Source organism: Rattus norvegicus, chromosome 8, assembly GCF_021556685.1.
Source record: "Rattus norvegicus strain SHRSP/BbbUtx chromosome 8, alternate assembly SHRSP_T2T, whole genome shotgun sequence".
NCBI classification, from domain to species: domain Eukaryota; kingdom Metazoa; phylum Chordata; class Mammalia; order Rodentia; family Muridae; genus Rattus; species Rattus norvegicus.
In genome coordinates this window covers 73,691,611-73,705,969 of record NC_141541.1, presented here as the reverse complement: position 1 = coordinate 73,705,969, position 14,359 = coordinate 73,691,611, and the positions used below count along the sequence as shown (strand labels likewise).

Below are 14,359 nucleotides of genomic sequence, written 5' to 3'. Positions count from 1 at the left end.
GGAGAGCAGAAGAGGTGTCAGACCCCCTGGGGTTGCAGTTTTGGATGATTATGAGCTGCCATGTTGTTTCTGAGAATTAAACCTGGGTCCTCTGGAGAGCAGCCAGTGCTCCTAACCTCTGACCCATTGATGCGGCTCCATACAACAATTTCAATCCGCATCGATCTCCGTTCCAAATAGTCTGAGGGCCAAGGGCACCTACTGCAGAGATCATCAGGTAAACAAGCCCAGTTTCATTCTGAACTCAGACCATGAGGTTCAGAGAGCCAGGAGAGCCAGAAATAAAATGCTTTCTCATGAAGACACTCTCCATTCCCTTTTAGTAGCATTTAAGGAATTGCTCAATAAAATGGCCCTTTGCAATCTTCGTCTTTCTGTACTTTCACTTACAATACAAATAAAGTATGACAGCTAAGAAGCCGTCTGCTAATGTCACTGGCAAGTATAAGTGACAAGCTCATTTTCTAGGGACCGAGACTTTTCTCCTAAGAATTTCTCTATGTGTGTGTCTCTGAGTGTGTTTTGTGTGACTATATGTTTCTCTGTGTATGTATGTCTCACGTGTTTGTGTGTCTTGTGTAGCTGTATGTCTCTGTGTGTGTGTGGTCTCTGTGTATGTGTGTCTTTTGTGTCTATATGTCTCTCTCTCTCTCTCTCTCTCTCTCTCTCTCTCTCTGTGTGTGTGTGTGTGTGTGTGTGTGTGTGTGTGTGTTGCTACAGATGGGACTCGGTGCCTGTGTGTTCAAGCAAGCCATCTTCAGCCTCCTCATTAAAAAATACCTATATATCTCTATATATCTACCTGGCAGTCTCATTTTGTTGTTTAAAGCCCTCAGATTTATATTGCCATTGAAGAAAAAAATCACTGGGATAGATACTGCTGTTGATTTGATGTATTTTATTATAAAATTCTATTCATGATAAGGCTTCTGGAACATGATGTAGGTGTTACCATAAAAGAAAAGGGAATGTATTTAATAAGGCTTTAATTTGAAAGTCTTCACACTAAGCTCAAGGCATGACCCAGTGGTAGACCATGTGCTCAGAGTACACAGGCTCTGAGTTTAATCCCTAAGACCAAACAGAACAAACCAAAATCAATACCACATACTGGCGACAACGCTGTACACGATGCAACACTGCCCCACCCCCACTCCCAATTAAATCTAGGTAAATCTGAGTAAATCTGAATAAAATCAGTAGACTTTAGCTAACATCCTGCAGGGCTGGAGAGATGGCTTAGCGGTTAAGAGCACTTGCTGTTCTTTCAGAGGCCCCAAGTTTGATTTCCAATATCCACACTGGGCAGCTCACAATTGACACATGGACACAAAGACACAGGAGACATATACACCCAAAGACCACATATACAGAGACATACAGACACACAAGACACACAGAGAGACACACATGGAGAAATTCTTTGGAGAAAAATCTCAGTCCCTAGAAATGAGCTTGTCACTTGTGAGTCCAGTTACAGGAACTCCTCTGACAAGCTGTGTTGCTCCTGCTCATGCTCTCTCCCTTGTGCTCGCTCTCTCTCGCTCTCTCTTTCAAAATAATAAAATAAATATTAAAAAAATAAATAGTATGTTAGCATCAAATTTACACTAACATCACATCTCAGGAGACAGAATTTATTAACATGGGTTTGCATGGGGAAACATGCAGTAAAGTATGGTGAATGGACAGAAATCTATAATATATGAATACCTCAAACATCACTTTGTGGCTGTTAAGGAGAAATTTGTTTAAAATCAAAAGTGGGCTATGGATGTGGCTCTGTAAGTGAAGTATGTGGGCACACCCATGAAGACCCAAGTTTGGATTCTCAGCACCCAGGTCAAAACTGGTAGGTGGTGTATGTCCGTAACTCCAGTGTTGGGCTTTTTTGGGGGGAGGGGGTAGTAACCAGATCCCCAAAATTCGCTGGCTAGTCTCTCTGAATGGTGAGCTCCAGCTTTGGTAAAAGACTATCTTAAAATACAGGGTAGAGAGGCTGGCAAATGGCGCAGCAGGTGGAGAAGCCTTGTACAGAGAGGGCGTTGTCCACTGAGCTAGCTTGCCAGCCTGCTAACCTACCAAAGAGTGACAGTTTTGAATACACTACTGACTTTTTCTGCATTCACCTGATGGCTAAAGAAATGGGATCAGAGGGCTGCAGAAATGGCTCAGTAGAGGACCACCAAGCCTGAAGACTGGAGTTTGATTCCTAGGATCCGCATGCAAGTTGTCCTCTGACGTCTATACAACAAACATACCAACCAAACAAACAACAAATGTAAAAAAGAACCCTGCAGGATATGGTGACATATTCCTTGGATTCCATCACTGAGGATGCAGAAGCAGGTGGATCTGTGACTTTGAGGTCAGCCTGGTACCCAAGATCCAGAATAACCAGAGCTACAGAGAACTTGTCTCAAAAAAAAAAAACAAAAAACAAAAAAAAAGCTGGGTTTGGTGGCACACGCCTCTCAGGAGGCAGAGGCAGAGGAGGCAGAGGCAGAGGCAGAGGCAGAGGCAGAGGCAGAGGCAGAGGCAGAGGCAGAGGCAGAGGCAGAGGCAGAGGCAGAGGCAGAGGCAGAGGCAGAGGCAGAGGCAGAGGCAGAGGCAGAGGCAGAGGCAGAGGCAGAGGCAGAGGCAGAGGCAGAGGCAGAGGCAGAGGCAGAGGCAGAGGCAGAGGCAGAGGCAGAGGCAGAGGCAGAGGCAGAGGCAGAGGCAGAGGCAGAGGCAGAGGCAGAGGCAGAGGCAGAGGCAGAGGCAGAGGCAGAGGCAGAGGCAGAGGCAGAGGCAGAGGCAGAGGCAGAGGCAGAGGCAGAGGCAGAGGCAGAGGCAGAGGCAGAGGCAGAGGCAGAGGCAGAGGCAGAGGCAGAGGCAGAGGCAGAGGCAGAGGCAGAGGCAGAGGCAGAGGCAGAGGCAGAGGCAGAGGCAGAGGCAGAGGCAGAGGCAGAGGCAGAGGCAGAGGCAGAGGCAGAGGCAGAGGCAGAGGCAGAGGCAGAGGCAGAGGCAGAGGCAGAGGCAGAGGCAGAGGCAGAGGCAGAGGCAGAGGCAGAGGCAGAGGCAGAGGCAGAGGCAGAGGCAGAGGCAGAGGCAGAGGCAGAGGCAGAGGCAGAGGCAGAGGCAGAGGCAGAGGCAGAGGCAGAGGCAGAGGCAGAGGCAGAGGCAGAGGCAGAGGCAGAGGCAGAGGCAGAGGCAGAGGCAGAGGCAGAGGCAGAGGCAGAGGCAGAGGCAGAGGCAGAGGCAGAGGCAGAGGCAGAGGCAGAGGCAGAGGCAGAGGCAGAGGCAGAGGCAGAGGCAGAGGCAGAGGCAGAGGCAGAGGCAGAGGCAGAGGCAGAGGCAGAGGCAGAGGCAGAGGCAGAGGCAGAGGCAGAGGCAGAGGCAGAGGCAGAGGCAGAGGCAGAGGCAGAGGCAGAGGCAGAGGCAGAGGCAGAGGCAGAGGCAGAGGCAGAGGCAGAGGCAGAGGCAGAGGCAGAGGCAGAGGCAGAGGCAGAGGCAGAGGCAGAGGCAGAGGCAGAGGCAGAGGCAGAGGCAGAGGCAGAGGCAGAGGCAGAGGCAGAGGCAGAGGCAGAGGCAGAGGCAGAGGCAGAGGCAGAGGCAGAGGCAGAGGCAGAGGCAGAGGCAGAGGCAGAGGCAGAGGCAGAGGCAGAGGCAGAGGCAGAGGCAGAGGCAGAGGCAGAGGCAGAGGCAGAGGCAGAGGCAGAGGCAGAGGCAGAGGCAGAGGCAGAGGCAGAGGCAGAGGCAGAGGCAGAGGCAGAGGCAGAGGCAGAGGCAGAGGCAGAGGCAGAGGCAGAGGCAGAGGCAGAGGCAGAGGCAGAGGCAGAGGCAGAGGCAGAGGCAGAGGCAGAGGCAGAGGCAGAGGCAGAGGCAGAGGCAGAGGCAGAGGCAGAGGCAGAGGCAGAGGCAGAGGCAGAGGCAGAGGCAGAGGCAGAGGCAGAGGCAGAGGCAGAGGCAGAGGCAGAGGCAGAGGCAGAGGCAGAGGCAGAGGCAGAGGCAGAGGCAGAGGCAGAGGCAGAGGCAGAGGCAGAGGCAGAGGCAGAGGCAGAGGCAGAGGCAGAGGCAGAGGCAGAGGCAGAGGCAGAGGCAGAGGCAGAGGCAGAGGCAGAGGCAGAGGCAGAGGCAGAGGCAGAGGCAGAGGCAGAGGCAGAGGCAGAGGCAGAGGCAGAGGCAGAAAGTAGATCTGAGTTTGAGGTCGGCCTGGTATACAGAGTGAGTTCCAGCACAGAAGATCAGACAGAGATAAGGCCTCTGAGGCCTGTCAGCCTGAGGCAAGAAGCCCAGCAGTATTTGCTTTCCAGAGGGCCGATTCTGAAAGGCAGCTCAGGTTCTGCCCAAGGCTGCGGAGGCCCGGGGTGCTCACTCTCCTGGAGTGCTGTGTGTGAAGGATGACTGAATACCCAGGACACAGGAGGATTAGCCGAAGAGATTCTTTCTCTGTCAGATGAAGACAGAGAGAAGGCCTGGAGGCAGTGGTGATGCCAACTGTTCTCCTAAGAAAAGGGCTGTCAGGAGAAGAGGAGTTGTCTGCTGGGACCTCTGATGTGGAACCCAGTTTCCTTCTCTGATGTTAACACTGCTTGTCAACTCTGAAGACTTGAGGCTCACCCTGGAGGCTGGCCTCTTTGAATGGCCATGAGGGGTTATCTACATTAGGCTGAGGTGGGAAGACCTTACCTGACTGTGTGCAGCACCATTCCATGGACTGGGGTCAGAGGTCAGAGAGTGAACATAAAAAGGAGAAAGTGAACTGAGCACCCGCATTCTCTCTCCGCCTCCATCTGCCTCAAGCCCCTGCAGCCGTGACATCTCTGCCACGGTGATCTGTGCCCTTGAACTGTGAGCCAATGAACTCTTCCCTCCTCACATTGCTTCTGTCACATGTTCTGTCCCTGCAATATTCAGAGTCGCTAATTCCCCTCCCAACACAGGAGACAGTGACTGACATGAATTACAACAGCAGCCCACAGGGAGCATGGGACATTACACTGCAGTCCCAGAAGCCACTGCAGCTCACATTTACAAGCTTTTGTTGTGCAAACCTAGTTCCTTAATTTAAAACTATAGATTAAATAAAAACGGCTACAGCCAATTACTAGAGGAATTAGAGCAAGGTTTAGAGTTAGCTGGTTGCAGGTAGAGAGCATGAGAAGGAGGAGCCGTGAGGAGAGGTGCCAGGGGCACATGCAAAGAGAAACAGCAGACACTTGGGAACAGCAAGTACCACCACTTGGAGGTAGCTAGGCCAGCAGTTACAAAAGTAGGTTAGAAGGTAGCCCCCAGTAATTGTCACAGCCAAATAAAATGACCATTGTTTGAGCCTCATTTATTTGTAAGCTGGTCAGGGATGAGCTTAAATTGATTGCACTACAAACCTTTATCACAAGCCACAGAATCTTCCCATAAACACTTCAGCTTAAAGAAATTCGGAAGGACAGTGGGACACTAGATCAAGTCTTAAGCCTGTTAAGAAATACTCAGAAATCAAAGCCTTTTTTGATGACACCTTGAGGATACTTTAAAAGAAACCCAGGGCAGGCTACATGGCTTAGTGGGATGGAGCCATTTATACTAAGCATACACTTACTGGTGTAGAGCTCTCAAACAGCCATGGGTTTGAGGCACCACAAGAAAACTAAAGGCACCCTGACTGAGAAATGAAACGGGAAAACACAATCTTACTTCAAATAACAAGTTCCCATTACTATAGTTAGTCAGAAACAGAAAGACAAAGCCTCAGGAATCTGAGATTCAGTGCTGAAGAAGCCATACTTACAGCTATAACCCGGTAACCCCATCCAGTCAAAGCCAAAATCTGCTGGAAAAACACATCTGCAGTTCCACTGACGGGAGGAAGAAAGATGAGAGGACACCTGATGCTTCTGGGGCCAGCATCATAGAGTGACCAGATCTTACTGTCATCATCATCCACAATTATCTGGAGGAAAGATTAAAAGGGGAGAAAGGAACATCTTGTGTGTGGGTTTGAAGGTGCTGGTTTGCAACAGCCATTGTCAATTGTAATAGACCTGTCCTGTTTGTTACAGGATGAGTACCCACAATAGGCCGCTCTGGTTTCCCTTCCCTTAGTGCACTTCATAAACTTCCAAAGAACAGACTTTCAACCATTTAACTGTTTTTAATTGTTCTGTTTTCATCTTGACTGTCCATATAGAATAATGGGAAATCTGTTCTGTTTAGCAGTAAACAGTAAACTCTGCATGGTGTTTTATATTTTCCATGCAGGAGGGAGAGTATGTGTGTATGTGCGTGCATGCGTGCATGTACATAAGAGTAGTTTGCAGTCATTCTTGAGTGCTGGCCCAGCAGGGTCAGAGACTGAACAGGGCACGAAAGAAGGAACTGGGAGTCTGGCTATGGAGAGCTAGGCAGACCCCGGATGCTTCAGAATCCAATGTGAAGCAAATCTGAGAGGGAGGGGATTTCACTGACAGATGAAGGACCAGGTAAGTATATGTGTTCGTCACCGGCTCAGGAAATGCTTCAAACAATTCACTTGAGGATGGGACGTGGGAGAAAGTAAATTGTTTTTAGGAAGGGGACGTGGAGGAGGCTGTCAGAAGCCTTTGTCATTTAGTGTTCTTAGCTTGACGGGGAAGAAAGAACATCAAAGGAGGCAAGCGCTTCACACAAATCCGATGCAGCCTAGTTGTTATTTTACTTCCCTGCACCAACGCCTGCCAGTTCAAATCAATAGTTATCTTTCTTCTCCCCGAGTGCTCTCAGCTAGCAGGACTGTGGACTCCACAATGTCCCTCTGTGGGTAGCAATTGACTAACCAGGGTCATTGCTGTCACCAAGAGCTGACAAATGGAGCAAAGCAAGGTCCAGGGGATTTAAATAATCTCTGTTGGGCCTTCCTGATGGATGAAAACACACATTTCATGTTTGGACCTTTGTGTTGTGTTCTTTGTTTTGATTCCTATGTTATCTTTTCCCTGTGATTGTGGATTGTTTAAAATTAAAAAAAAAAAAAAGCAACCAATCAAATCCAATGACCTTTTCAGCCTACACAACAAATCCCAAGTCTTGTAAAACCATGTGAGAAAGCACAAGTCTCAATTTTAACCGACTTGGGAGGAAAACAACACAAACACCAGGTTCTGAAACAGTAGCTTATACACATATACTCTGAAACAGCATGTGAACTGACAGAGGCATTCTGAACACACACCGTAAATAACCAAAGGTATTCAACTTCCTCTGGGTCCTCTGAATGCCAGCCAGACTCATCAGAACTTCGTCAGAACACAGTATCTGCTTGACAACTTTTGTTTTTGTTTTATTCAAGAACAGGGCTTCTCTGTGCAGCCCTGACTGTCCTGGAACTTAAAACCAAAGCACTGTAAAATTTCAAGCAAATGTATCATGAAAGACAAGTGGGGGGGGGGGTAACCTATCAATGAAGTGACTTATAAGACTATTTAGGTCAGCTTGCGGGTCTTGGGGCTGAGTGAAGGATCCTACTGAGGAAGTGAATCTATCAAGAGTTCATGGGAGTTACCTGAAAGGCTGAGGGAGAGGGACCCTACTTCAATGCTGACAAGTTTCCTGGGAAGCAAAAAGTAAAAGGTGTGCCCTTTATAAGCAGCCCAGTTAGTCTGACTTTGAAACCAGAATACTTTGACTCTTAAGCCAAAGTCTAGTAGGCAATATAATCGCTAATATGCTAGTTAACTCCACAGACCTCAGGTTTCTTGTCCATAGGACACACCTTGTCAAACTATCGGGAGCATTAAGATACCTGGGGAGTTTCTCAACGGTGCCAGGGCTGTTAGCAGGAAGTCTCTGCCTGGGCAAACTAGCTCAGATTTCTATATAAACTCACACTTGCGCCATACTCTCTCAGCTATCTGCTTTGCTAAAATGACTATAACAGACAGCACTGATGATCCTGACATCACAGAATCCAACACTGCTGCAGGGCACCAGCAAAGACTCCCTCTATGATAGGAATGCTCTTTGTGTAGGATTAACACGGGGCTCACAGTCAACAGCAGTTTCAACTGAACAGCTGAGGGTTTACATACACCCTAAGCAGATGGGCTCCGGAGGATGACTAGGGTTGAGTAAGTATGCATCTACGGTGTTTGGGTGAGAGTGGTCCTCAGAGGCTCATGTATTTGAATACTTGAGCCTCAGTTGGTGGAACTGTTTGGGGAGGATTAGAAGGTGTGTCTTAGGGGAGGTGATGTGTGACTGGGGATGGGCTTTGAGATTTTAAAAGATTCCCAGTACTTCTTTCTTTACCTCGTGCCTGCTGATCAGGAGGATCTCAGCCACTGCTCCAGCACCGTGCTTGCCTACAATGCTCTGCCACACTCGTCACAGAGTCTAACTAACCCTCTAAAACTGTAAGCCCCAAATAAACTTTGATAAGTTGCCTTGGTCATGGTTTTAAGAAAGTAGTTAAGAAAGTGTCACTGCAGAGAGTTCTATGAAGCTTAAATTTCAGGAACGGAAACGGAGATGACTATACTGTCTACATTTTACTACATTATCCAAGGTTGAGTATATAAGAGGAATTACAAATAAGAAAATCTTCATACACCAAAGCTGGCTGCATGTGACAGGGAACGGGTAACCTTTACACTCTGTAACATCTATTCACAGTATTTGGCAATAACCTTCACTCTCATACAATACCTGGTTTAGAAGCTTAGCTTCTAAACCACATCCAAGTATCAGCTTTTGTGACTGTGAACTGCAGTAAAATCGTACTTACCTTTTTGAGGGGAACGGTACTTCTAAACCAATTATAATCTGGAGAGACTTTAATCTCTCCCATGATGAGCAGAAACAGAGGTTAACCCTGAAATAAAAGCAGATGGCGGTCTCACAGAAGGAATTCTCATTACATCTGACCTCAATGCAGAGGCTGGTCTAGCTGTACCAACAATACTTTCACCAAAGAAACAGGGTTGTTTGCCTCATCCATACAGACTTAAACTAGAGAGGACAACAGGACGGATCCCTTTAGTAGCTCCACAAGAGGACTCAGGTCTTGCAGAATTAAAGAAACACATTGGATACAGAATACTCTTTTTCACCCCATCCTACTTAGGAGACTCTGAACTCTTTTGACAGCACCTGAAGAATCAATCCATTTTAATAAACTTCCCATATGCTTATAGGACATATATGACAAAGGGGTTAGTAAGCTTGTTTCCAGATGATTCACAACATGCCAAAATCTAACTTTAATTCACATGTAGCTAATACCCAAAAAGGGTGTGTGTGTGTCGGGGGAGAGGGAGGAGCAAACATGCCGTTTCCACTGATGTGATTAACAGGTACAAAAGCTGAGAGGTAGCTAGGTATGGCAGAGCATTTGCCTGACATGCTCAAAGCCCTGGGTTCAATCCTCAGTGCTGGAAAGTTACACAGACGTCTCTGAAACACCTATGATATAAATGTAAATATGCTGTAACTTATGACAAAAATGTTTGTCTCTAGAGAAAAAAAGTATGTCTTTTAGTTTGGGGGGGTGTGTTTTGTAGTTTGGTGGTTTTTGTTTTTTTGAGATGTGGTTTCTCTGTGCGGCCCTGGGCTGTCCTAGGACTCATTCAGTGAACCACACTGGCCTCAAACTCGGAGATCCACTTGCCTCTGCCAACTGCAGGGATTAACGGTGTTCAGCACTTTTGTGACCTTAGGTTAAGTCAGCCACCTCTGAGCTTGTTTCCTTTCTGTGGGTTTCATCTTTGTTTCACTAAAGCCTAGAATGGTTTGGCAGTCAGCCCACCTGGTCTGCTGACTACAGGATGACTAACTCCCGAAGAGACTGGACCAGGCCCTCCGAGAATCAAGTTTCCTCTGGGCCGTGAACTGGCTTTCCTCCTGTGCTCACACACCCATTACAGGAACCTGAAATGAAGGTCCCTGGTGCAGGTTCTTTTTGTCGAGAGGCACTTCCACCCGCCCACTAGGAAGGGCTCACATACTTGCCTTGCATGGTGTCCTCCTACTTCCAGGGCAGGACTAGACCCCCTAGCAGGGTTGAGTTTGAGAGTCCAGAACTTAATTCTAGGCTGACTTTTAATTTCCACTTTAGAAAAAGCTCAGGGCTGGCAAGGGTCAGAGGCTTCTAAACCCAATGAGACACTTCCTCATTCATTGGTCCTCCTTCAGGGACCCAACACTGGGCTGCTGCCTTTAAGCATCACTAAACTGAACTTCAAGCACACGGAGGCAGTCTAACATTAAACTCTAACTACAGTACTGATAGGATACCGGTCTCTTAGCTCAAAGCAAAGGAGATGCTTTAAGAGAGCGTTGTTAAAATTGTAAATTGTTTTAAAACATCAAGAAAATCACCACCAATCTTATGCTGAAACCAGTGTGCACAGATGTGATTGTGAACACTAAAACAAAGAACACAATCCTTTATCTATTTTATCTAAAATATTAACATGTTTAAAAATATCTAAGCCATCTAAACTATTTCTCTTAACACATCTTTCACTATTTAAAATTGCTTTATATGATAGCTTCATACATTTATGTAATACATTTTAGTTACTTTAACTCTCCTGTCTCCCTTAAGTTATTACTTTAGAATGAAAGCCACTGCCAGAACATACAGTTAATCCTAGAATATTTTATATTAGGACAGACTTGAAATACCACCACAGCATCTGTACAGTTCCAACTGGAAACATTTTCTAGAATGTCTGCAAGAGGGAATATCAAATACAGGCTAAACAGCCGGGTGTGGGGATACATATCTTTTTTTTTTTTTTTTTTTTTTTTTTTGGTTCTTTTTTTCGGAGCTGGGCCTTCAGAGGCTGACAGCTAGCTCTCTGTGAGTTCAAGGCCATCCTGGTCTACATAGTGAGTCCCAGGTCAGCCAGAGCTATACAGCAATAGTAAGACCCTGTTTCAAACACACAAAACTAAAACATCAATCAATTTGTTAAAGTTTACCTCTAGGATCAAACAACTTAAAAATCATTCATAGTTTTGGAATCAGCTGCCACTCAAAACCAAACTACAGTACAAACACACAGGCAGGCAAACAAAGGAGTTACCCACTTCTTTCCCACAGCAGCAGAAGGGTAGTCCTTACCAAGTCTTCAGTATAATTCACAAGCACCTCAGTACTGAACACATTGTAACTAAGCTCCATAGATAAGAGATTCTGCACAGCTGTGAGGACACTTTTGCAAGGACAGGTGGGTCTAACACTTGTGCTAGTTTAGTGCTGAGGAAAGGCGAGACAGTTACCAAATGTTGCGTAGGACCAGCTGATGGCTATGAAGAAAAACATTCCCCCGCCGCAAAGCTAAAGCAGCTGTGAAGGGTATGAAAAGGAAAGTTTGTTCTAGCTCTCTTTCATCCACTTAAGCCGGATGCTTTCCCAAGTCACAAGAGAAACATTCTAAAAAGTCTGTGGCCCAGAAAGTTAGCTGAGATTGAGATCAAACTGGTCAGGATCAAAAAAGAAACATAGGCAGGGAGTTCAGGGCAGATTTGATTTCTCGTGACTCTGTTCTTTACAAAAACAAAAGCACCTGTTCAGGCTAGTGAGGAAAGAGCCTGCAACACCCTTTAATCAAGGAAAACCCTCCACCTAGGCTAAGGACACTCAGTTCTTTCTGGACCTTGTGTTGCTGGACAATAAATTTGCTAGTTGTGAGCATGTACTTGTCCTTCAGAGTTTCAACAGAACCTGCAGTTTATAGTTGAGGAAATTATCTTTACAAATGTTTAACACATGGTCAGTCACATATTGCTGGTCCTCTCAATGTATAGTTGGCTTGTATAGGGACAATCTGTGATTGTTAATACAACCAATAAAAAAGTATTAGAACTTGAGAGTCTCTAGGTGACCCAGCTATGATTCTGTGTTGGAGAATGCTCACCATGAGCTTTTACCACTGACCTACAGCTAAGGCCCTGCAGCAGGCCCTTTACTACAGATCTTCACGCTTCACCACACCTGTATGTATTAAATAGCTATCTTTCGAAGATTTCTCCAGGAACCTATCCACTTCTCTCTAAATGTCAGGAGAGGAGAAGCTGCCTGCATGGCAACTTTCTCTCTGACACCTCGTTTCAAGGTCCTGGTGTAAAAGCTTTTTGAAAATTCATACATCACTATTAGACGACTTCCCGATTTGCAGAATCCTTGCAAAAAAGAGAAGCTGGACCACTGCAGATGGAGACAAAGCAACGTCATCAGCACCTAATTTCTAACTCCCTGGGAAAAGAAGAAAAAAGGGTCATTCGCTCTCCCAGCTACATTCTTCATGACTCACTAACAGGCCTCACACCTAGTCTGAGGTAGGATCTCCAAAACAACTCTACTCGCAGCCCCTTAAAAGTTGACTGAAACCAAGGGGTTGGGGATTTAGCTCAGTGGTAGAGCGCTTGCCTAGAAAGCGCAAGGCCTTGGGTTCAGTCCCCAGCTCCGAAAAAAAGAAAAAAAAAAGTTGACTGAAACCAAAATGTTCCTGAGTTTCTGCCCCGCAGCCGCAGGATAGGTGGCTCAAGAAAATGAGGATGTCTGACTAAGGATTTTGTGCTCCAATCGCTATAGGGGCCGCCCTGGTTCCACTAGTTCAAGCACACCAAACATCTGCAATGAACAGAAGGCTGGACACACAGGCGCACACGCACACACAGAGATATGGATCACGTGCATGGTCACACGGACCGGCCCACTCGTGAACTCTGCTCATAAGTCACGCATGCTCCATACACGCCCACCTACAACCCTACACAGACCACACACCCACAGTCCTGCTTTCCAGGGCCTGCCCCTCACCTGCCGTGGCCGCTCCCGCGTCCCTTTCTTTCCAGCCTAGACGGCTCTTCGCCCCTATTTGGGCGCAGCGGATGTAGTCGGGGGGGGGGGCGTGGGTGGGACGGGCGGCTGCAGAGCAGAGGCCCCTTGGGAGCAGCGGGCAGAGGGGGCGCGCGGCCGAGCAGCCAGAGGCCGCCGCCTCCCAAGTCTAGAACGGGCAGCTCCCCAGGCGCGCCTCCCGCTTCCGGGTTCCGAGGAGGCGGGACCAGATGGCGAGGAAGGGGCGGGGCTCTGACGGTTACTATGGCGACGGGGATGGCTGGGGAGGCCCGGTGGTTCGGAGACTTCTTGCAGTGTACTAGAGGGCTGCGGAGGCTGTGAATAAGGGTCAGTCCTAGGTCACTTCTGATAGAAGCACCGAGGAGGAAGCCATGGTAGTGAAAGTCGGGGCTGTAGACCATGGGGATCTGCTTCTGCCTTTAGTTTTTAGGCGTCTTTATGCTTTTGGGAGGTGGGAGACACCTTTGGGCCACAGCTTTGGTGAATGGGCCTTGACATAGTCTTTTTTTAAAATTAGTATATATTAGTTCATTACAATGGCTTAATTAGGATATTTTGATACCTATATAAAGCATTTTGATCATTACCCTCTGTTAATCTCTGCCTCCCATTCCCCGTTTCCCCTCAGCTCCCCAACTGCAAATGCTTTCTCAGCAAAATGTTTTTTTGTACAGTCACCCTCCTCTGACCTCCTTCTGAAACCCTGTCTCCTTTTGTGACTTTGTGCTGATGTTGAGGGGACATGCTCAGCACTGGCTTGCCCTCTTTCATCAGGCATAGTCTAATCACTATTCTTAGGAGAGAGGTGGCAGATGCCACAACACCTTTCAGTAATTGTTAACAGTTTTGCTCTGAAATAACATATAATAATATTAAGTGGCCTGTAAATCTTGTTTGAAAAATTGTAAGCCTCCTAGAGCAAGATGCTAATGTTTTAGGGAGAACTTTAAAAATATATTTTTATCAGTATTACTTTTAATTGTATGTGTTTGTGGGAGTGTATGTGGTGCACATGAGTATAAGGAGGGCAGACAAGGGAAGTGGATCCCCTAGAGCTGGTGTTACAAGCATTTGTGAGCTGCCCAACATGGATGCAAAAGCAGTATGTACTCTTAATCTCTGACCTGAATTTTAATCATCCCCTAGATTTTAATCATCCCCCACCCGTATGTGTGTGTGTGTGTGTGTGTGTCTGTGTGTGTGTCTGTGTCTGTGTGTGTGCATTGGTGCCTGCTGAGGTCAGTTTTGGATCCCCTGGAGTTGAAACTGCAAATGTAATGAGCTGGCTTGCATCCTGTGAACTCAACTTTGGTCCTCTGGAAGAGCAGTAAGTTTGTTAACCACCAAACCATCTCTCCAGTCCTAGAGAACACAAACAAAAACAACAGCGACTCAAAAATCAAAACCACTGATCTATGGATCAGGAGCCTTAGGTTCCAGTCTAGAACTTAAACAAATACCAGACACATTTTGCCCAAAGCATAGTGATGTCTCAGCCCTCAAAAAGGTAGGGCAGAAGGATCTCAAATAGTGATA

At 47.1% G+C, this 14,359-nt stretch overlaps 1 protein-coding gene across 3 annotated transcripts in view; it reads right to left on the bottom strand.

Annotated features, from left to right (window-relative positions):
- The window catches only part of Spg21 (SPG21 abhydrolase domain containing, maspardin), a 29,005-nt gene extending 16,027 nt beyond the window's left edge, over window positions 1-12,978 (bottom strand). For all 3 annotated transcript variants that reach the window (NM_001413543.2, NM_001006987.3, NM_001413544.2), the window contains 3 exon segments: window positions 5,771-5,932; window positions 8,741-8,827; window positions 12,785-12,978. In NM_001413543.2, coding sequence (NP_001400472.1) covers window positions 5,771-5,932; window positions 8,741-8,803 — 225 coding nt within the window. In that variant the 5' untranslated portion in view covers window positions 8,804-8,827; window positions 12,785-12,978.
- Window positions 12,979-14,359: the final 1,381 nt, after the last annotated feature.